This window comes from Camellia sinensis, chromosome 2, assembly GCF_055761805.1.
Source record: "Camellia sinensis isolate YWXY chromosome 2, ASM5576180v1, whole genome shotgun sequence".
Classification (NCBI taxonomy): Eukaryota; Viridiplantae; Streptophyta; class Magnoliopsida; order Ericales; family Theaceae; genus Camellia; species Camellia sinensis.
Window position 1 is genome coordinate 94,372,538 of NC_138962.1, and position 25,190 is coordinate 94,397,727.

The following is a 25,190-nucleotide window of genomic DNA, read 5'->3' on the forward strand; positions in this document are numbered from 1 at the left end:
AGAACTCTGCCCGCAAAAATTGAAAGACGAATAACTCGAATTTTGAAGATATAGGCAAGCCTTTTACTCTCTAAACAACCATCTACATATGAGGGAAAGTAGGGACCAACCCTGTATTTTATAGCCATAGAGCAAGTACTACACTAAATGGAACTCTGCCTGCAAAAATTATTTACATCAGGTGTAACCGAAACCCTCCTAACCCTTTTATTTAATATATCCAATATGTACGTGTGTGCGTGAGGGGGCACGAACGCTTAGTAACATCTCCTGTTAGCAAATAGATGAAAATATATCTACCAAATCCAACCAGAATCAGATCGTTGCACACAGTAAAATCATTCATACATAAATCGAAACCATACACTTGCAAAAAAAATCTGATATCATGATGGATGATATGATAATACAAGTGACTATTCCCCCAGAAACTTGAGAAGAAAGCTAAAGGACAGTAGTATCCTGAGTCGATATATATGCATAAACAAGCTACTAGTGCAGCAGTTCACCATCACAGCATCAACCAGAATTCTATGCCCAGATGAACCAATTTCAAAGGAAAGCATGTAAAAACATAATGTTCAGTTATAAGTCGAACTATTATTACCTGACAACTTTGACCAGAAAACCCTTCGTCAAAATCAGCTACAGCAGAGTCGCCCACGTTTTTTTTTTTTTTTCCCCTAATTTTCCATGTACTTCATATTACATGCAGACAAATTGATGTTATGCAAAAATACTGTTCTCAACTCCAAGGCATCTTGCCTGATAAAAGTTCATAGAGAAGTAGTGCCTACATTGTGCATTGTCAATCATATTAAAAACAAAAAGAAAAAGCAGAGAGAGAGTGAGAGTGAGAAGGATGAAGGCTTGGATCAACGACGGGACAATGATGGACTACCAAAAAAGTACTGCGATGAAACGGGGGCAAGTGAGGCTTCAGGCCTAGGCCCTTGATGATTGTGAAGTCGGTTATAGTCGGACAGAGCATTCGAAGCATAGGTTGAGTATAACATCCCTGCATCATCATTTTCTCTCCTTCCTAAGCGAACGATCTCAGTTGGATAAGATTCTCCCCTCCATGAATGGTCATCAGTCTGAGTTGGGTAAATTTCTTTCCTTTGTAAATGATCAGTCTCAGACAGGTGCATTTCTCCCCTTCCACTGAGAGAATAAGTACCTAAAGGGACTTCCTCTCTCCTTGAAGGTGGGCGATATGGGTCTGGAAATGAACCACCATAGTGGCAAGTATAATATGGAACCTTCGAGTAAGAGTCCACCATAGATGTAGTAGTTGTGGTTGCAAGGGGAGTTGAAGACTGCAATTCTTGTCTAGGAAAAAGACCGTAAGTTTGGTACTGTTTCTCAGTAGCTAAAAGTGGATCGTGATGAGTGGCTTGTCCTTGTGCAGAGGCAGTGTCCCTATAGATATTACCTGGGTGCATCAGGAGGTGCTCTCTTACATGGCCCCCTGAGTGAGGCTCCACGGTAGGAGTGAAGTTCTGTCTCTCTCTACGAAGACCGTAAGTTCGATATTCCTTTTCACTAGGAAAATAATCTTGAGAAAAATCTTCTCTCCCTGTTGAAGCAACATCTCCGTATGTTAAATGCTGATCCCCTTCATAAGAGAGCACATGGGTATGAGGATCTCTAGTCAAAGATTCCCCCTGTTGATAAGCCCAAGATTCTCCTGCTCCCTCATTCACTTTCCTATTGTGAATTATCATCATTGGAGCGGGTTGGATGGGTGGTGCACGTGACTGCAATTCAGCAGGCCTGAAAAGTTCTATGAGCTTCTTAACCTGCAATGGGGAAATTCATACATCAAAAAATCATGAAATTATGATCAAATTGTCAACATACCGGATGAAGTCTCTCTCACTTGTTGGACAGTAAGATCCGTATCAAACTTGTTCTTTTCACTGTAGTTTTCCTTGATTGCCCTTCTAAAGACACTCTCCGGGAGGGGATAACAATCTTGGTGAATATTAAAGCGCACCTGAAAAGTCGAAAACTTAATAATAATATTAATAAAATGACTAGATTGCTAAAACAAGGACAGCTATATATTCAAGGAGAATCAGCTAGCAGAATGTGACCTGAACAGGGAAGGCCCCCTTAAAAGCTGCTGGCTCAAGTTTCATGCCACCAGAAGATGATGCCTTATAGATCCCATACATGAGCTTGAGATCAAAATCATAGAGAAAAAGCTTGAGCCCTGGTTTGACTCCCAACACAAGGTCTTTCTTGCTCATTGGTACACCCATGACACGATAATGGAAACAATCTGGTTTTGTCTTTGCATTACACATGAAAATTAAACCACCGAGCTTCTCTTTTTTCCTTTCATTCTGTTGACTTTCCAGCTGACCAAGCTTTTCTTTGTTCATTTGACCGCGTTCATTTTTTTCCAACTTTTCTTTGTTCTTTCCATTAAGTTGCTTCTTTTGCAACACAATTTGCTTTTCTTTGTTCATTTGATTTTCTTTGAACTTGATAGCTTCTTGGTTCTTTTCAGAGTGCTCCACATTGATAGTGTTCTTTTGTTTCATTTCCCTCATATTTAGATTCTTCACATCCTCTTTTTCATTATTGGTACTTGTTTTTATGCTCCCCAAGGCTCTCTTTCTCCTCCTCTTGTTTTTTGCTCTTTGAACCTGCGAAGTCCCTTCCACTTCATTGATCTTTATAACACTATTAATTGGAGATTTCCTGTAAATTTTAGGTTTGGGCTTTAATGATTTTGGAGTTCTATTTTCAGATGATACTGGTACTGAGGCTGCTTCAGCAGTATTCCCAGTTCCCTTCTTTTTCAAGCGTGCCATAGTCTATGCAACACAGAAGCTTAAGAATTGTATCCTGATTCCTGCAAGCAATGTTCATATCTTATGAATTAAATGATTTTTTCTTTTACTTAAGAATCCTCCTAACCGAAAAAAGCACGTAGGATTTGAAGATCAAGCAGAAGCATAAACTGGATTAAAAAGAAAAAAGAAGAGTACAATGAGTGAAGTACTCGCCAATAAACCAAGCCTTGTGTACCACTCAAGTGGAGTTGGCTAGATGAATTCTCTTTTTTGCCATTCTGCTCTGTTGAAGGTATATGCTCAATTAAAATAAATATATTCAAATTTTTAATACTACTGGTCAAATCTTCAAGGGGTGAGTCCTATTGGTCATGTGGGCGTGCAGGCCAGATTTAAACAAACTTGAATAATTATTAAAATCAGAGTTCACCACCAAAGATATCAAGAAATTCACCACCAAAGATATCAAGAAATTAACCAGGTCTGGATGAATTACACCATACAATTTTTTAATATCAACGACAAATCTAGGAAACAGTATATGTGAAACTGTAAAACAACCTGGGTTTCCAACGTTGATTGGCCAAGATTACACAGATTACACTCTCAAACTTTATGAAAATGGGAGGATGATCAATATTTGTGTAGTGTGTGCACAGATTTCAAAAGTTGTCTCATTCTGCCAAGTGAAAAGAGGGGAGACCAAAGAGGGAAACAACTGAAAATAGATGGAAAGAGGGAAAATGAAGGATGAAATTGCCAAGTGAATTAGGGAAAAGGAACATGTATTTGAATGTAATACACGAACACAAGAATTTTTATTTTATTTCATAAGAACATAATATAGACACCATCTCCATTTGTATTGGGGGGCCAAGTACAAGATCATAATAACATCATATACTTTATATACATATATGAAGAACTTGTAAAACTTTTGCAGGGTCCAGGGCCCCCCTAAACCCTCCGAAATTGACTGCATTCCATGTCACTTTAGGTTTCCCCCCCCCCCCCCAACATTTTAATTTATGGTGATCATGCCACTCGTCCTTACCATTGTATTTATAGATCTTTGTGGTACATGACTAAACCATCTTATCATTTTCTCTCTCAACTAATCTTTAGTGGGTGCTACTCTTATCATTTCACAAATATACTCATTTCTAATTTTATTTTTTATAGTCTTACCTCACATTCATCTAAGCATTCTCATCTCGGATACACTCATATGGTTCCAATGACAAATATTCAAGGGGTGTAACTATAGATGTAGGCAAGTGGCCTAATCATGGCATATTAAAGACGATGAACAATATGTTGTGTTAACTAGCTAGTTTCGAAGATAGGAAAGCAGTATACTCTCTATTACTAGTAAAATGCAAATGTCTAGTATGCAACACTATTATGGAAGAACTGTAATTATTCAAGAAAAATAACTTTAACACATACACAATATTTGATACCTTTTTTTCCTCTAATCTCACACCGTGTTGGAAATAAAATAGCTACAACCATTCGGACAATTAGGACAAGAATTGGTGGAAGAATATCTTTTCACTCGTATTTCAAATAGCTAGATTACAAAGCAATATATAGATTAAAAGGACAACGTATGGCATCCTTAACATTAAGACTATTCATACCAATATCAAGATCCACTTACTCCACCAATTTGTAACAATTGTACCACCAATATCTTACTAAATTCTCTTCACACACCACTAATGCCCATTACCGCTTTATTCTCCATAACTTGCAAATAAACAAGCTTCCTCCAAGCCTATAGGTTCACAATCAGAAAAGCGTTCTAGAGATGAAGTGAAGAGGTACAAAGCATTATTGGTTGAAAAATCGGTGTTCAATGATCAAATCAAGTACATCAACACAAGGTATCATTTCATTAGAGAGTATGTGTCCAAGAAAGACATGGAACTCAAGTTTGTGAAATCTCCAGATCAAGTTGCCAACATTTTCACCCAGCCCCTCAAAGATGATGCTTGGAGTTGATAAAAATCAAGTTTAACGGGAGGTGTTGAAACAATAAATTTGATTTTTCTTATTTTGGAGTTATGTTTTTCTTGCATGTAATGGTGATTACTAGGGTGTTTATTTGCAAGTCATGGAGAATAATGTGGTAATGGAGATTTTTTGGGTAAGATAACGGACATTAGTGGTGTGTTCAGAGAATTTAGTATGATATAGTATGATATTAGTGGTATAGTTGTTACAAATTGGTGGAGTAAGTAGATCTTAATATTGGTATGAATAGTCTTAATGTTGCGAATGCCATAGGTTGTCCTTCAAATCTATGTATTGCTTTGTAATCTAGCTATTTGAAATACGAGTTAAAAGATACTCTTCCACCAATTCTCTTCCCAATTGTCCAAGTGGTTGTTATAGCCATTTTATTTCTAACAAAGTGGTATCAAAGCTAGGCTCATAGTGCCAGAGAGAGTGAGGGAGATGGCAAATGGAATGCTTTCATTTCCAATGCCCCTATTCACTAAAAACAACCATACCACTAATACCCAACTAAATTCTCTCAACACACCACAAATGCACTACCACATTATTCTCCATAACTTGCAAATAAAGACCCTAGTAATCACCATTACATGAAAGAAAAACATAACTATCAAATAATAAAAATCAAATTTATTTTTTTAACACATTGCCTATGCATTTTGATCAATTATCTCCTTGTTCAAAAACTGCGTTCTATCAGTCTCATATTGATGGACAATGGCTTCCAATGGTGAAATATTTGATTTTAGATTTGTTAGTCCGGTGAGTTTGATTTTGATGATGTATACAATGCATCAGTTAGTTGTGTTTCATTGTGACATATGTTTGACAAATGATTACACAAAATTAGGCTCTGTTTGGAACGATTTTGGAAATAGTTTTCTACCCATACATTCTAACTTCACGTTTGGATACGCCTTTCAAATTGTATTTCCACAACCAAGACAAAACTCTGCAGAAAACTCTATCTCAGGCACGATTTTCAAAAAAAAAAATCAAATTTGGCCTAACCGGCCGTCCAGCCGGTTGACCGAAACAGTGAATTTTTTTTTTTTTTTTTTTTTTTGGTTGCAATTGACCTATATTAATTTTTATATATTCGAAAAAAATATTTTCCGAATTTTTAAATTTTTTTTATGTGTTTTGATAGAATTTTGAGTTATATGTTTGATTATGAGTTGTCAGTTTTTGTATCACATATCATATGTCACATCAACAATTCCCCACTCAATTCAAAACTCTTTTCAAAACTATTTTCACCAAACAAATTTTCCACACTCAAATCATAATTCCAAAATTCACAAACTCAAAATACAACTCATACTCTCAAATCATAATTACAAAGCTCTACCAAACGCAGCCTTAGTGTTTTGAATTCGATAAATGTGTCCTTTGAATTGTTGTGTCATTTTATATTAGTTATCGATACCTTAATGGAATGATATATGAGGATTAATAAATGTTTTCAAAAGTATTCCATGATTACTTGAATAAGAAAGAGCTTCAGCTCTAAAATGTTTGTACCTTTTCCTCTCGAATGATTAGGATTCAAAAACTATACATACAAGTTATTTGTTTTTCACTTTATAATTGCAGAATGTTTATCTAACTTATTTTGGAGTAAAATGAATCTTTTACAATGTTATGTCCCAAGTATTTCTCAATAAGAAGACCCTTTGTATTTGAAAGTTACATATCTTTTGCTCTCAAGAAGTTCAGATTGAAGAACTTTCAAGTATGAGATCATTTGATAATCTATTTGTTCTTAAGAGATTCAATTATGACTTGCCTTGAAGTTATAAGAAGCTTTTATTTTTATCTCAATTATCTGTATTCAATAATTGAGTTCCAATGCTTAATCTAAAAATTTACGAGGAAAAGAGAAATTGTATGTTCAATTGTGGCATATACAGAAGAAGTACATCAGTATTTATAGCTTAGGCTAACCCTAAAACAGAAAAAGAAATAATTCCTAGAATATTACACAGAATAATATTTACACAATCTCTCTCTAGAATATCTAGGACATCTACAAAATATACATAATATCTACCGAATATCGTAGATATTCTCACGATCTCCAAAATATCTACGATATGTACAAAATATACATTATATCTAGAGAAGATCTATAATATTCTCACAGAATAATTGTAAGTTTTTTGGAATAATCTACATATTCAACTTGTATTCGTTTACAAAGAGGTCATCAGTTATATAATCCTAATCTATGACTCCAAAAAAGAAATACAAAGATTTCTATTTACATTATTCCTAATGCTAAGGCCTAATTCCTAACATATACACAAACATGCTATATATACACAAAAACGCCCTATATACATATATTCTCACACTCTCGTCCAAACTCAAGGTGTTTTAACAGAAAACACTGAGAGTTTGCCAAGAAGAAACTGAAACCGAGCGGTAGGGTGAGTCTTGGTGAAGAAGTTCGCAAGTTGCAAAGCTAAGGAGACGAAAGGAAGTGAAATAGAGCCAGACTGCAGATGCTGGCGGACAAAGTGATAATCAATCTCAATGTGTTTCATCCGTTCATGGAAGACAAAATTGTGGGCAATCTGAATAACACTGCGGTTGTCACAATAGAGAGAAGTCGGAGAAGACTGAGGTACATCCAAATCAGAGAGAAGACAACGAAGCCAAACAAGCTCAACAATAACATGAGCCATAGCACGGTACTCAGCTTAGGTAGTAGAGCGAGCAGCAACAGTTTGTTTCTTGCTTTTCCGAGAGATCAAGGAATTGCCAAGAAACATACAGAAACCAAAGATGGACTTGCGATCAGTAACATCACCAACCCAATCAGAATCAACATAGGCCATCAAGTATAAAGAGGAAGTAGAGGACAACAGTAAGCCCAAAAAAATGGTATCCCAGAGATAGTGAAGAATGCGAACCAAAGTAGCCTAATGGGTAGAGCAAGGAGCAGACACGAACTGACTAACCACATGAACAGCAGAAGCAAGATCAGGGCGAGTGACAGTTAAATAAACTAAACAACCCACAAGCTCGCGATAGAAAATGGAATCATCCAGAGGGACACCATCAGTAGAGTTGACCTTCACATTAAGCTCAATAGGTGTATCAGAAACCTTAGTCTCAATCAGATCGGCACGGTGAATAACGTCATTAGCATACTTAGCCTGAGACAGAAAATAGCCCTTTGGATAAGAGGCAACTTCAATACCAAGAAAATACCGCAAATGACCCAGATCCTTCATTTCGAATGTGCAGAAGAGATGTTGCTTGACCTCAGAGATAGCAGGAGAGTTAAAGCCAGTGATGATCATATCATCCACATAAAGTAGGAGAGCAACAAAACCAGCTAAGGTATGTCTCAGAAACAAAGCAGAGTCGGAAGCAAAAAGATAAAATCCAAACTCGGTAATAGCAGTCTGAAAGCGATCATACCAAGCACGAGAAGATTGCTTCAAACCATACAGAGCATGCCGAAGATGACAAACCTGCCCAGAGGAGTGGAGAAGGCCAGGGGAGGACGCATGTAGACCTCTTTAGTGAGATGACTGTTAAGAAAAGTATTCTTAACGTCCATCTGATAGAGAGGCCAATGTCGAACAGCAACAACAAAAATCAAGGTACAGACAGTAGTCATCTTGGTAACAGGGGCAAATGTCTCCTCAAAATTAATACCATACTCCAGCGAGAAACCCTTAGCAACCAAACGAGCTTTGTATCGCTCGAGAGAACCATCAGAATGAGTCTTTGACTTTATAGACCCATTTGCAACCAACCAGATTCTTGCCAATAGGCAACGGAACCAACTCCCAAGTGTTAGTCTTCTATAAGGCAAACAACTCATCCTCCATAGCTTGAACCCAATTAGGCCTCGTTTGGAGACTAACCGATTTAGCCAAAAAGCCAAAAAGTTGTTAAAAAGCCAAAAAGCCAATAACCCATACCAAAAAGTCAAATATTCTCTTCTCTCTCTACTTTTTGCACATCTTTTCGTAAAAAGCCAAAAAGTCATCCCAAACATACTAGTTTTTTTAGCTCATATTTTAGCCAAATAGCCAAAAAGTTACTAAATTAGCCTGTTCCCAAACGAGGCCTAAGACAGGCCTCCGTATAAGCTGAGATTCTGAAATAGAATGAATAACAGACACAAAAGTACGATAGGTAGCAGAAAAACATGTATTAGACCAACCCAACCTGTTTGGAGGACGACGCGCACGAGGAGGATATCGATGTGCAGTAGGATCAAAGTCGTCGAAAGCAGAAGGAGCAGCAACAGGAGTAGAAACAACTAGTGGTGGGGGAGCCTTGCAACGAGAATAGACCAACAACGAAGGGGAAGAATAAGCCGAAGGAGAAGAAGGAGTTATAGGTGACGTAGACGGAGAAGTAGGAATGGCCTCAAGAGGAACAGTGGAGATGTACTCATCAGACGGGACCTCAGAAGGAAATGGGTCAATGTGAATCAAATTCTCTTTGGAAATGGGCAGTGAGAGGGGGAAGCTGAAAGTAAGACAGACGTTCAAGAAAGGCAACATGAAGGGAGACATAAAGGCGACGAGAGACAGGGTCGTAACAGCGGTAGCCTTTCTGAGTAAGGCTGTAACCCAAAAAGACACACAAGACAGACCGGACACTGAGTTTGGTTCGATCTTTACAAGGAAAGAGGACAAAACAAGCAGACTCAAAGACACGTAAGAGGGAATAATTGGGAGGTTGGGAATACAGAGTCACATAAGGGAATTGATCGGAAAGTAGAGGAATCGGCATGCGATTAAGGAGGAAAGCAGCGGTAAGAACTGTCTCACCCCAGAATGGTGCCGGAACAGAGACAGAAAGAAGGAGAGATCTAACTATCTCAAGGAAATGACAGTGTTTACGCTCAGCACGACCATTTTGGGCAGGAGTATTAGTACAAGAGGTTTGGTGAATGGTGTCCAATTTGGCCAAATACTCACAGAATTCAATTTTAAAGTATTCCCCACCCAAGTCAAAGCAGAGTATTCTAATTGTGGCCACAAACTGTGTAGTGATCATAGACTGAAAGGTACGATATATCTAGTAGAAGTTAAATTTATGAGCCATAAGGTAAACCCAGGTAAAGCAGGTACAATCATCAACAAAAGACACATAGTACGCAAAACTCCCTTTAATGAGAATAGGAGAAAGTCTCCAGACATCGGTATGTACAAGAGAAAACGGGAAAGCAAAAATAGAAGTACTGTTATTAAAAGGTAGAGCTGTCATTTTAGCAAGTTTACATCCTTGACACTCATTAATTTGATTGGGAGAAACTTTACCTAACAATCCTGACTGAGCTAAAGGCCACAAGCGGTCAACAGACAAATGACCTAAGCGAGAATGCCATAAATAAAACTAACTCGACTGAGAATCTAACTGAAAAGATGAAAGAACAATGGGGGAGGAAGACAAAAGAAGATGCTGACTTTTAACCACATAGAAATCTCCAACTCTACGGCCAATCCCAATTTGTTTCTTGGACACCCAATCCTGCACAAAACAGATAGAAGAAGAAAAGATAACATCAAAACCAGAAGCATCAAGCTGACTGATAGAAAGCAAGCTAACAGACAGTTGAGGAATATAAAGAACAGATGGAATAGTAACAGCAAACATGGTAAAGGGTAAAACAGACCCAATAAATAGGACAGACATACCAAACCCATTAGCACTATTAATAGTAATAGGAATGGGAGGGGGGATACAGTTTTGGAGTAAGGAAAGGTGAGGAGTCATATGATGAGAGACACCAGAATCAAAAAGCCAGACAGAGGAAGGAATATCTGAAGAGGACCCAAGCAAACCTGAATGAAGAGAGGTAAGAGCAGAAGCAGATGAAGATGACTAAGAGGTGGACTAGAGATGCTAAAGCTGAGCAATCTAGGCACTCAAAGAAGCCAAGTCAGGATCAGAAGTCGGAGCAGATGCAGTATAAGCAGCAGAAGGGCGAAAAGTAGTCGGAGCAAGACCTCAGAACTGTGGCTGAGATGGCTGAGAAGATTGAGCAGACTAAAGGCCTTTTTTGGGACAGTTGTACTTCCAATGGCCTTTTTGATGGCAAAAGGCACACTCATCAAAGACTAGTGGCCCCTTCTTGGGCTTTGCAGTGGCCTGAAGCTGATGAGGTGGAGAGTTCGACAGCAAAGGAGGCTGAGTAGGAGCCAAAAAGGCAAATGGAGACATAGTCTGACTAGCCGTGTTAAGACGGGTTCCCTCGGAGAGGAGCTTACGAACAATAGCATTCACAGAGGAGAGAGGAGATCGATGAAAGATGCCACCACGGATAACCTCATACTGAGGGGAGAGAGCCGTTAAGAACTGCACTAAACGACCTTACTCCCAAAACTCAACATAAGTGTCTAGTGCCTTGAGGCTAGATGGTTCCATGAGAGTCAACTGATCCCAGAGACTTGTCATCTCAATATAGAAATCCTGAATAGATTGATCCGGCTGACGAGCACTCTGAATAGCTGTTTCCAACTCATACCGTTTGGCAAAGTTGGACTGCTGATACACACCCAATAAATAGTCCCACACCTTCTTAACAGTACTGTATTTGGAAAACATCATTCCAATATGGTCATCCACAGAATTATGAAACCAAGTCAGGACTTGGGCATTATCACAATCCCAAGTGTCACAGGAAGTTAGATATCCCTCTTGCTTCGAGTCTAATGAATGGGGAATGGAACCAGAAACATAGCCCCATTTTTTCTGACCAAGAAAGAAATTCTTCATAACACTAGTCCAATAAGCATAATTGGCACCAGTGAGTTTACATCTGATGGCTTGAATTTTGGTGTCCATCATTGTAATAAACCAAAGATACAATAGGTAGAAATATAATAATAACTAACAAGTGGGCCAAACAGGAAATCAGATTTTCTATTTTTTTTTTTTTTTAAAACCAAATAAGAGTACCGAACCAAATAAAAATATTGAACCAAACACAGAGACAGAGAGAGAAAGAACCAGAGTCAGAGATGAACCACATGAAGCCAACAAGAGTCGTGATGAACCGAAATGAACAGAGAGAATCGCGATGACCAGAGGTAGCCGACGAGTCGAGATGACGCCGACGAGAACCGAGAGAGACGTAGCAAATAGGGTGCGACAGGGAGTTGCGATTGAACCGAGACTGAGAGGCAGAGGGTTCTGGGTCGGGGTCAGAGGTGAACCAAATGAAGCAAACCTACTACGGTTAGGGTTTCAAATCTGAAGGCTAGGGTTTCAACCCAAGCTCTGATACCATGTAAGTTTTTTGAAATAATCTATATATTCAACTTGTATTCGTTTACAAAGAGGTCATCGGTTATATAGCCCTATACTATGATTCCAAAAAGGAAATACAAATATTCCTATTTACACCATTCCTAATGCTAAGGACTGATTCCTAATATACACAAACATGCCATAGATACATATATTCTCACAATAATATCTACACAATATTTCCAAAATATCTATAATATCTACAAAATATACGTAATATCTAGAGAATATCTACAATATTCTCACAAAATCATGTTATATCTCATGATCTTGATTCAAAGATCCGTGAATGAACTCATTTGACAATGACTTAGATGAATTGTTTCTTACCTTACTTGGAGTAGGATTTGTGTTTGGAAGTGTTTTGGAGATTGGATTGCACAAAAATCCAAACCGATTAACCCGACCTGCGTACATTTTAATAGTTTTGAAAGTTAGTTTGGTTGGCTATGGGTAGGGGAAAATGTTTTTACGGGTTGACGATTGGGCTGTAGGTTTGGTTCCAAACAAAACCACACAACCAACTTGACTGATAAAAATACATAAGCACGCAACACTTTTAGCTCCATGCGTCCAATCCTTCTCTCTCTCTCTCTCTCTCTCTCTCTCTCTCAAATTGCAATGGATGAAAAAGAAAACCCTAACTCCAACCCTTGTCATTGTTCCCTCCATTCATCAAGGAACCTAAAGAAGCCTGAGCACATCCAATGACATTTTCAAGATCAAATCGAAAAGGTCATTTCACTGGAGGATCATGTGAAGAACTAAGATTGAGAAGGTTGTGCGATAAATCTGATCAAGATCAAGCGGATTATTTGGCCAAGATAGATGTATAGTAGATGCAAAGAACCCTAACGATTTGATGAAAATAACAGAATGGTTAGGTGGTGAAGATCATTTGGTTATTCTTTCTTCATTTGGATTTTTCTTCAATTGGTTTGGATTTGTTTTCTTCATTGGTTATTTGTTCTATTGTGTTAATCCGTATCTCTCTCTCTCTCTAAGGTCAAACATGCATTTGCAATGCATGGTTTTGGCTGATCTGACCACCAAACAGAACAACCCGGTGTGTGCAGTTTTGAAGGGTGGTTCGGTTGAAGACAGGTGGACATTTTCTTAACCCCAAATTGGTCAGGTCGGGTGCAGTTTGACAATAAACGCGAGCCGACATGACTTGCGAACAGCCCTATTTGGAGCACCCACAGATTAAAAATCAAATTGCTGGAAAAAGGAATCAAGTCGCCAAAATTTAGTTGTGTCGGCTCGTAAGGTTAGAGAGTATCTTCAACTTACAGGTGCGACACCGGATTCAATTGGGGTCAGCTCAGAAAGTCAATGCAACATTTCTACGTAGAAGGTGTCAACATTATTTTGTAGTGTTATTTGAAAATCCTGCTCAAGGAGTTTGGCGTGGACACCAAAATTGAAAATTAGAAATCTGACAATGCAATAACTATTTTTGCATTAAATGCACTCCAACCTCTTCAAACAGTCAAGAAGAGATGAAGGGGTATAAAAGGAAGATTTCTACGCATCTACAAACAAGAGATCAAGGATCCAAATAGAAACCCATCAAGATCTTTTAAGAATGAGCCCTAAATTTCATATTCTTTGTATGTGAGCTTCATTGTTTAAATTCTACTCTTTGGGAGAATTATTAAAAGTGAACAGATACAAGAAGTGGGGACAAGAAGTCCCTGAAATCAAGAGAGAGAGAAAACATGAATCCTCAGATTCTATAAATAGCTCTCTAATCTCTAATAATTAAAAATAATAGAATCCCTTTAAAAGAAGGAACCCCTGAAACCCACAAAAACAAAAAAAGGGACCAAATAGAAAATTTTCTCCCAAATGTTCTCAACAGCTTCACTTTTCTCCTAACAAATTCTAGTATTCCTCTCTAGCCATAAAACACAAAGAGCCACACAAATAACATATCTCCAAAGAGCCCGAGCCTTAGCATTTGAACCAAATCTTGTAAAATCAATGCATCACAAATTCTCATAAAAATCTTCTGCTTTTTCTTCTCCACATCATTTGTAAAAGAAGGTTGAGTTCCATAAAAGTCCAATTTTTTCTTCTCCACATCATTTGTAAAAGGGTTGTCGAGTGCTTGGGATTGATTGCTCAAGTGTTTAGGAGAAATACTTGGAAAAAGCTTTAAAGAAATGTGCTCTATTCATAGTTAAAAAACAAAGGGTTATATTTTGAGTGAGTTTTTAGGACAATTCTTGTAGAGGTCTAGCAAGTTCCTGAAAAGCTTGTTTGTTGTAAAGCTATTTGAAAAATAGTGGAAGCACTCAAGAGGAACCTTGGAGAGTAAATTAGGGCAGGGATATGTCAAATCACTATAAATCTTGTATGTTCTCTCTCTCTCGTCTCTCCTCTCTCCTCTCTCCTTATCTTGCTTTAATCCTTTATATATTGCTTTCATATCATTTGAGCACACACTCATACACACTTGTATTCTTAACATAAACACTCTAACTCTAGAAACCCTAACCCTAAATACACATACCCTCTCTTCTCCCCAGCACTTAACAACCACCACATTTTCCCTCCCTAGGCCTCACCAAAGCCCCCTCTCCCCTCCCTAGGCATCGCAGCCACCTCCTCTCCCTTCCTCACATGTCGCCCTTCCCCCTTTCCCCTTACCTAGCCTCACCACCACCTTTTCTACCTTCTCTAGGCGTTGTCACACTTCTTCCCTTCCCAGACGTCACCGCCCCCTCTCCCCTCCCAGGCCTTACCGTTGCTCAATCTCCCTTTGTAAAACATCCCTATGCTTCATCTCCTCTCCCAACATCTTCATTCACCACTAATATATATATGTGTGTGCGTGTGTGTGTAAGTGTAAGTGTGTGTATTTACGGGATTGATTTAAAATATAATTCAATTAAAATTAGGTAAACAAATTAGGAATTAGAATAAACAATTTACGATTTAAGATGAATTATTGATTTAACTAAATCAATGTTGGTTAAGATAGAATTTATGTGTATAATAGAAGAGAAAAAAAATAATAAAAAAGAGACTTTGAGGGGTATATAGATCATTTCACATCTATCAGTAATGGTATTAACAGTCACAACCAGGGGCGGAGGGGCATTGGGCTTAGGGGGGTCACGTGCCCCCCTGACTTTTGAAATTATTGTTATTATTATTTTTTATTTTTTATTTTTTATTTTTTAATTAAGTGTGGTCTGCCTTGTGCCCCTCCTCTAATACACAATTTCAAACCCAACTAACCACTGACACACACACACACCACACACGACGCACCACGCTTATATATTTTATTTTATTTTATTATTATTATTATTATTTTTTTTGGAATCTCAATCCCAATCCTAATTAAATACTAACACAACTTTTTTTTAGGTGAGTACACACAACTCCAATTGCAGCAAGGTTAAAACTCTAAAACCTTAAAAGCGTATGAAATTCTTTATTTTTTTTTATTTATTCACAGTACTTGTGAAGTATCTTCGTATTTTCTCTGTTTTCTTTGTCTCCCTTTGTTACTTTGCAATTTACCGACTCGCAATTCACTAAATTAGGATCACATAGCACAGATTTGGGACCACACTATAACTTTGATATCTTTTCTTCATTGTTTACATGTAACTTTATTTTTATTTTTTTACTTTTAAATAAAAATTATGAGTATTAATTTATAATTATTTGTTAAGTTTTGATTTGTAAAAAAAATTTATTTGTTATTATTTATGTTAAAATAAGAGATTTTGATATGCTAAAATTATGAATCTTAATTGGTGGTGATTCATATTAAAATTAGGGATTTTGGTTTGTTGTTGTTTGTGCTAAAATTAGGGATTTGATTTATGCTAAAATTAAAAATATTAATTTGCAATAATTAAAATTTAAATTAGGAATTTTGATTTGTTATAATTTGTGCTAAGATTAAAAATTTAGATTTGTTGTGATTTGTACTAATTTAAATTTTTTGATTTGTATTAAAATTGGAGATTTTGATTTGTGGGGAGTTTGAGATTTTGATTATGAATTTTTATTTTGATTTTTGGTTTTTCCAAATAGTCATGGAGCAATATTTCAAAAGAAAATCAAAGTTGGAATCATCTTTTCTCAAGAAAAAGATGATAATTATTCTTTTGCAAAACAAAGTCGCATAGAAATCAACTTAATAGACCTTCCTGCCGATCCAGGACTACGACCTCGGATTATGGACTATAATGCTAATGATCGAGACCGAATTCGTAGGGCATATCTACAAAAAAGTCCTTGTCAACCTCGTGATCATAATTTTCCACAAAAATCATTTGGACAAAAATTACGGCGATTTAATCAGGCTTTGTTTAGTGCATTTCCTAATTGGTTGGAGTATAGCGTAGCAAAAGATGTAGCATTTTGTTTATGTTGTTATCTTTTCAAACCCGATATTGGAGATCAAGCTGGTGGTGATTCTTTTGTTGGTGAGGGTTTCTCAAATTAGAAGAAAAAAAAAAATTCAGACTCATGTTGGAGGTCCCAATAGTGCTCATAATCAAGCTTCGAATAAATGTCAAGACTAGTTAAACCAAAACCAACATATTGAAACGATTTTTTTCAAACAATCTGATCAAGCTCGAATTGAGTATCAAACCCGTTTGAATTCATCAGTTGATTGTGTTAAATTTCTTCTAAGACAAAGACTTGTGTTTCGTGGGCATGATGAATCTGAAAATTCAAGTAACCAAGGAAATTTTCTTGAACTTCTCAAGTTTCTTGCTGATCATAATGAAGATGTCAAAGTGGTTACATTGAGCAATGCTCCTCAAAATCTCGAGTTGACATCTCCTGATATTCAAAAAGGCATTGTAAATGTGGCTGCATTTGAAACTATCAATGTGATTATTAGAGATTTTGGTGATGCACTTTTTTCTATTTTGATTGATGAAGCCCGTGACATATCAATTAAGGAACAAATGGCAGTTGTAATACGATATGTTGACAAAAAAGGCCAAGTGATTGAGCACTTTTTGGGTATTGAGCATGTTGCTAATACGAATGCTCCGTCACTTAAACAAGCTATGGAAAATTTATTCTCCAGACTTGGATTGAGTATTTCCAGATTGCAGGGTCAAGGATATGATGGGACTAGTAATATGCAAAGTGAGTTCAATGGTCTTAAAACACTTATACTGAAAGAGAATCCTTATGCATATTATGTTCATTGTTTTGCCCATCAATTGCAATTGGCACTTGTAGCCGTGCCAAAGAATCATAATCAAATTGCTTTACTTTTCACTTTGGTTTCTAATGTGGTGAATGTTGTTGGAGCATCATGTAAACGCCGAGATACTGTTAGGGAGAAGCAAGCTACAAAAGTTGCTAAGGCACTTAATACTGGAAATCTATCTAGTGGGCAAGGCTTAAATCAAGAAACTAATCTTAAACGTGCTGGTGATACACGTTGGGGTTCACACTATGGTACTTTAGTCAGCTTGGCTAGTATGTTTTCAACAGTGATTGATGTGCTTTAAATGATTTCGGAGGATGGTTCAAATTCAGAACAACGAGCAGAAGCAAATGTATTGTTGGACTCAATTCAATAATTTGAGTTTGTATTCAACCTTCATTTGATGAAAACAATATTGGCTATTACAAGTGAGTTATCGCAAGCACTACAAAGGAAAGATCAAGATATCGTTAATGCCATGAATTTAGTTCAAATTTCTAAAGTACGGCTCCGAAAGATGAGGGAGAGTGGGTAGACAACTTTACTTGATGATATTTTGTCTTTTTGTGAAAAGCATGAAATTGATATTCCCCAAATGGAAGATATGTTTGTAGCTCGAGGGAGAAAAAGACACAATGCTCAAGAAATTACAAACTTACATCACTATCGCGCTGAGCTATTCTACACTATTTTGGATATGCAAGTTCAAGAACTAAATGCTCGGTTCACTGAGTAGAATACTGATTTGTTACTTTGTGTGGCATGTTTGAATCTATCTAACTCTTTCTCTAGTTTTGACAGGAAAAAGTTAATTCATCTTGCTGAATTTTATCCAAAAGAATTTTCTTCAGTAGAGCTCATGGTACTTAATGATCAACTTGATACATATATTATCGACATGCTATCCAGTAGTGAGTTCTCAATGTTGAATGGAATTGCCGATCTTGCTAAGAAATTTGTAGAGACAAGAAGAGACAAAGTATATCCATTGGTGTATTTGCTCTTGACTTTAGCAGTAATCTTACATGTTGCAACTGCTATTGTTGAGAGGGTATTTTCAACTATGAATATTGTGAAGAATCGGTTGCGGAACCGAATGGGTGATGAATAGATGAATGATAGCTTAGTTGTCTACATTGAGAGAGATATTTTTGATGGCATTGACAATGATACAATTATGAAAAGATTTCAAAAGATGAAAACTTGTCGGGATCAATTGTAAAAATTTAAAATTTAAAACTTTTTGTAATGGATATTAATTTTTAATGTTTAACATTAGCTCGAAAAATTATTATTATGTTATTGTTATTGATTGGGGAAGAAAAATTTTGAGATTGTAATTAATGGGTGCCCCCCATATTAAATTTCTGGCTCCGCCACTGGTCACAATCACAGGGAAAAATTCTATTTCCACACACTATTTCTTCTCTTTCCACATCTTTTCTCAATATACACACTAAATAAATTTAAATTATCAACTTTCACTCAATACGCATCCTACCATACCAAAAATACCCTTCTCATCTTCATCCTCCAAATCCTAACCCTATACCACCGTTGTTGCCGCCGCCGCCGGCACGTCTACTACTCCCAGCAACCTAAGCCCCAGCCAATTAAGTATCGAGGAGTGAAACATCTATCAGACATGATGGTCCACTACTATAAGATTGCCCAAACATAGCACTGTTGGAGATGTTATTAATGACCTTAAGACGAAGGTAAAACCTTTTGTTTCTGGTGGAACATGTTTCGCATATTTTTGCATAGATGCGCCTCTATTGATTGGATTACAATAATATTTTTCTGACCTCTGTGCAAAAGTATACTTTTTCTTATATTTACAATTACATAAATTTGTTTGAGAATTTTTTAATTTTGCTCGCAGTTCATATACTTGTTTGCAGTTCATATACTCGGCCATGGATAGTGATGGTGGAAACTGATGGTTTGAGAGAGTTAGAGTTAGGGTTTTGGAAAAGGGATATTTTGGTAATTTAATTTTAAGACAAAAATATAATTAAAAAAAATCATTAAGTGTATGAAAAGAGAGGAAGTAGTGTGTGGAAATAGAATTACCCAACCACAGGCTGTCTGACCATGTTTGAACCATAAGGGGTAAAATGCTTTGGCCTCAAATGACAATGGGGTAAAGTGAATTTTGCCTTATATAAATAATAACAGCAACACTGATTCATACTCCAAAACTAGAAATGAAATATCTGATAGTCAAAATCTTTCTTGTAAAATGCAGAGAACAAATTTCTATCAAGTGTCAAACAAGATATCTAATAGCTTCTCTCTAATCACACAAAATTTATTTTTGTTTTCAGAAACATCATTCGTCCTAGATGCTCAGATAAATATACAGATCAAAGATAATTTTGGTCCTCCAAGTATTACCAGAGCGATCAATGGAAATCTACATAAATAGAACGACAAAAACACAAATTGATTCTGCCTAAACCTTTCTTATAAAAATGCAAAAAAAAAAACAAGTTTTTGTCAGATGGAAAGCCTCCTCATGATTCATCGAGAACACACTTGATTACTAGCAACAATGATCAAAACACACACCCAATCAATCACCAAACAAAAAGATAAAAAAAATTCCCCCTTATACCGCACATTTTAAAGCAAGATTACTAAAAAAAAAATGAGACAAATAGCGAAAACCCTAGTAGATATTCGACGAAGAACACACACACACATAGAGAGAGAGAGAGACAGAGAGAGAGAGAGAGATACCTTGAGAAGGTGAGAGATGGATGTAGAAATTGAGGGACGGAGGAGAGACTCAGAAACACAAGGCCGCACGGAGATATGCAAACGGTGGAGTTTCAATTTTAATGGTGGAGTTGGAGGAGATACAATTTCAGAAATGTAGGGTGTGTTTTTTTTCCCGAGAGAGTGATTTTCAAAAAAAATAAATAAATAAATAATTGAGGAGAGGGTTTAGAAAAAAAAAATTAGTTTGTTTAGTTGTAGATTTTGAGAGTAGTTTTGAAATTTGGAATGTTTTGATATTTTATTGAAATTTAGTAGACATATATAAGAGAAAAAACGATTAAAAATGAGAGGGAAAAAAAATGATTGATTAATGTGTAATTGGAGAAAATAATTTTAAAATTTTTTTAAGAAAAATTACAAATCAAACTAAATTTTGAAAAAAAATTCAGAAACAACTAAAAACAAACCAACAAGCCCGTCGTAATTTCAGATATTTTAATGCCCCTCGTCGGACAAGTTATTTGGTAGATTTATATGGATGGATATGGGTAGCAAAATCGAATAGTTCACTCCGTTTGGATTCCTAGATTTCTCGAGAAAAGTAAAGAAAATGGGAGAAAGAAATTGGCTGGGGCTTGCCTCCGGTCTCCCATCTGGACTGGAGGGTCCAGTCCAGTCTATTAGACCTACTTTTTGAATTTTTTTTGATAATTTGAATGGGCTTGGCTTCTGTCCAGTGCTTAATCGGACTGGACCGTGCTGTTGGGCCCGTGAAGGCCCACCACAGGTCCCGTTTTTGATAATCTGAACCGTCAATATGTAGAATTCATCGAGTACTATAAGCCTGTTAAAAATCACGTTAATCGGATATCGGTAGCTATGTGATCAAATCAGTTTTATATAAAAAAAAATTAACGGTGAATAAATTAACGGTTGACAAAAATCTGATTTGATCACATAGCTACCGATATCCGATTAACGTGATTTTTTACAGGCTTATAGTACTCGACGAGTTCTACACATTAAACGGTTCAGATTATCAAAACGAGATCCGTGGTGGGCCCCCACGGGCCCAACAGCACGGTCTAGTCCGATTAAGGACTGGACAGAAGCCAACGCCAATTTGAATTGTTCATATTTTAGAGTTTGTTGAATACATTTTCTCTGTAAAAAATCACGTCAATCGGATAACGGGTACTACGTATTCAGATCACTTTTTTTATGAACCATTAATTTTCTGACAGTCTATTTTTTTCCAGACAAAAGTTATCCGAATACATAGTATCCGTTATCCGATCGATATAAGTTTTTACAAGAATAATTTATCCAACAAATCCTAAAATGTGAATGGTTCTGATTATTGAAAAGTGATCCATAAGTGGGCTCAATAGGCCGAACTAGACCGGACTATCCCAGATCTAGACTGGAACCAAAGAAATTACTCTTTATAAAAAAAATTACTAAGGTACATTACAAATATATATTTTTTTTAAATATAAATTATTCTTTTAATTTTAAAAATTACATCCCGTCCTTTGATGTTTTTAATTTCATAACAAATAGTTATTTTTAATAATAAATTATTAAGTTAATTAATAATTTTTAATTATGTAATAAATGTATTTTAATTAATAATTCAAATAATTTTATTACTATGTAAGAAAACAGTTAAAAATTTTATTTTCCAAAAAAATATTTGTAATTTTCTAAATTATAAGTAAATCTTAAATGGTGTATTTGTAATTTATCCAAAATTATAATAGACATCAAAATTACTCTTTATAAAAACTTATAATACTTAAATTATTTTTCTAAATATAAAATAAATAATATATATATATATATATATATGTATGTATTTTCTTTTAATCATTGTTCATCCAAGTAAGAAAGTAATAAAATACAAATTTTTTTTTTTTTTTTTGTCATGTAATTGAGAAATTCCAATCATGTCATTTCTATTTCCATCTCTAAATTCAAACGAAAAGATTTAAGAATAAAATGTAAAGGGTTACTAAAACTTTATTTGGTTGTTAATTTTAAAATCTTAGAATTAATTAATTGAAATGTGCATAAATTAATCCGAACATTCGATTATAAATAGTAATAAAAAAATATATAGAAAAATACATTATTACATTTTACAAATAAACTAATAATAAATAATAAAAAGGATAAATTACTTTTAGTTTTAGTTTTAGAAATTTATTGCGTTCATGAAAAAAATTATGATTTTAATTATTAATATTTATAAAATTTATCACTTATTTATAATTATTTTTTAAAACTTAACTAAAATTTTTCCATACAAAAATGTAAGAATGTGATCACACATTCCATGTACTTGAGTGTTTATTATTATTTTTACACAACTCAATGGTGGTGGTGGTGTTTACATTTTTTATTTTAAGTTAATATACATTTGCAGAAAGAAGTAAAAAAAATAAAAAATAAATATAAATAAATTACGAATCTTGTTATGTATTTTTTTTTATACATATTACACAAAAACCGATAGTATGTAATTTTCTTGTAGAGTTTGTAGTTGAGAAATAAAATTTTGCATTTTGTGATAATGTTATATATTTTTATAATAATATTACATATTTTTTTTGGGATAAATTTTATTGACCTTGCTTGAGATTTAAAAAAAATACAATAAAACTCGTAGTTTTGGCATGTTTACAATGATCTCATTTGGCATGTTTACAATGATCTCCTCTTAATGCAGGTAGTGCAAAAATATAAAAATGAACAATGCAAATGATACGTGTTCATATAATAGAAACGATAACATCAATTTTTTTCATCTATATAACTAAGAAATTATTATATAATAGAAATGATATAATATCATTTTTTTTTATCTATATACTAGCAAATTATTGATAAAAATATGTTTTTTGAACCTCAAGGGAGGTAGTGTAATGAGAAATTTTTTTTAAGGTCCTGATATTAAGTTTTATAATTTAAAACGACATATAATAATTTCATAATAATTGAGATCCCTCAACATTTTCACAATGAAAATTTGACTCAAATATATTTGTGCCTGACTTAGAGAAATTTTGGCCTGATTTAGGAAGAAAAAGGTCGACCCTAACACAAAGAAATTTTTCCGATTTTACAAAGAGATCTCATCAAGGGACCTTAACTAATAAAAAAAATATCTTAGACTTCTCTTACTACACAAAGTTAGAGAGGAATGTTTCACTAATTTTTTCTTAATGTAATTTACCCTGTTTTTTTCATATTAATATTTTGGGTAAATTACACTAACACACCCTAAGGTTTATGTTTATTACAATTCTCTCCTTACATTTGGGAAATTACACTGACCTCCATTGTCAGTGTAATTATTTGACGGTGTTAACTTTTAAGTTAAAATGACATATTTACCCTTAACCTTTACATATACTTTAAAGGGTAAATTACATTAACACCCCCTGAGGTTTCAATTTAATACGGATCTCCCCCTGACATTTTAAAAAAACTAATTTAATAAAAATAAATATGGAGAAATATATTTAATTTGTAAAAAATTATTTCTAACCACTCGAAAGATAAAAATTATATAAAAATGATAAATATTTTTTATTTTTTATTTCTTAACCAAATTAATTTTAATCTTTAAAAAAAAATCTAAAAATCAAACCATACATAGCCTAAGAATCTTTTGATAAGTCATTTCTTACGTTGGTAACTTATTTAATTATTTGTTAATTTTACGACATTTTTACATCTGAGGCATATTTGGTAACCATTTCATTTTCAATTTATATTTACAAAAATTAAAAAAACTGTCATCAAAACTTATTTGATATTTTTTTTTGATTTATAAATGGTTGTCTCAGTTTGTAAATTTAAAAAAAAACGTAAATTCAAAAAATGAGTTCACGTTGGTTTTTAAATAGAAATTTAAAATTTTGACTAACAAATTTTTTTTCAATTAATTTTTGTTTTCAAATAAATTTTTTTTCAATGAATTTTTTTTTAACTAATACTAACCGATGGGGCAATTGGTAATGCTACTTTAAACCTTGGGGAGATAATTGTAATTTCTAAAATGTGAGAGGTGTCAATATAATTTACCCAGTGAGGGTAAAATTAGTATTTAAAAAAATTAAATTGCTGACATCAACAAAATCTGTTAGTTGACTTAACAGTCAACTAATTGAGGGAGCAATCTGTAATGAAATTTTAAATCTCAGGGAGGGGATGTAATTTTCAAAAAGTGAGGGGGGAACTATAATAAATATAAACCTCAGGGGGTGTCAATATAATTTATCCTAATATTTTTTATCTACCCATCTAAAAAAACATTTTTTTCTGTACAAAATATGTAATATTACTTTAAAAGTACGTAACATTATCACAATAATACGTAACTTTATTATTGAATCATAAATTATCATAATTATTCTAAAAAATTACATATTATTTATTATAAAATTACGCAATATGTAAGGGGAAAAAATGCTTGTATATGGGAAGTTGACTTTAAAGGTTAGTTATTGAAATTTTCTTATTTATTAACAAAATAAAGTATAATATTAGAAATAGCCATAAAGTCTGATACATTGCTCCGATAGTCAAAAACAAACAAATAAAAAAATAAATAGAGCATAACCATATATAGATTAAAAATAAAAAAATAAAAAATTCATATGATGATATTTGTGTTAGGGAAAATATGTGATTCCCCACAAGTAAATCAATCAATAGGAATAAAAACTAAGGTTTGATAAAACAAAACCCTAGATTCACAATATATATATATATATATATTGTTTTGTGTGTGCCGAAGGTGAAGGAGCAGCAGCGGCCTAATATATTTGTTTTTCCAAAGTTGAGTGGAGTGGCAGCCAAACATTGATATTGGGTGCTTTGATTCTTTTCAAGTTGGTGCACTGTTTTGTGTGGAACAAGTTGGTGAATATTTGGTTAGTTTGTTTGGTTCGTTTTCGGTGTTGATTTGGGTTATTATTTTGGATCTTCTTCAACTTTGGTTCTGAAGATTTTGGTTCATCTATTTGGTGAGGTCTTTCCTCTTGTTTATTTGTGATTATTTGGAATTCACCTAAGGGTGGTTTTGTGAGATTATTAGTGTCTCGTTTGTAATTGTTTGGAACTTATTTTGTTGA

General features: G+C 34.7%; 2 protein-coding genes across 4 annotated transcripts; one reads left to right on the forward strand and one right to left on the reverse strand.

Annotated features, from left to right (window-relative positions):
• Positions 1 to 580: 580 nt before the first annotated feature.
• On the reverse strand, positions 581 to 20,300 carry LOC114264628 (uncharacterized). Of its 3 annotated transcripts, none has more exons than XM_082915103.1 (5): positions 20,065 to 20,255; positions 10,274 to 10,337; positions 2,100 to 2,866; positions 1,883 to 1,999; positions 581 to 1,802 (listed from the first exon to the last, which is right to left on the reverse strand). In XM_082915103.1, the coding sequence occupies exons 3-5, from the start codon at positions 2,823 to 2,825 to the stop codon at positions 876 to 878; spliced, it is 1,770 nt and encodes a 589-aa protein (XP_082771229.1). In that variant the 5' UTR covers positions 2,826 to 2,866; positions 10,274 to 10,337; positions 20,065 to 20,255; the 3' UTR covers positions 581 to 875. The 3 variants fall into 3 exon arrangements, with proteins under 3 accessions (XP_082771229.1, XP_028061104.2, XP_028061103.2); XM_028205303.2 differs by lacking the exon at positions 10,274 to 10,337 and adding an exon at positions 3,021 to 3,090 and having other exon boundaries at positions 20,065 to 20,206; XM_028205302.2 differs by lacking the exon at positions 10,274 to 10,337 and having other exon boundaries at positions 20,065 to 20,300.
• On the forward strand, positions 11,917 to 17,623 carry LOC114264639 (uncharacterized). The gene is made up of 2 exons (XM_028205317.2): positions 11,917 to 12,047; positions 16,786 to 17,623. Exons 1-2 carry the CDS (start codon positions 11,917 to 11,919, stop codon positions 17,621 to 17,623), a joined length of 969 nt encoding a protein of 322 aa, XP_028061118.2.
• Positions 20,301 to 25,190: the final 4,890 nt, after the last annotated feature.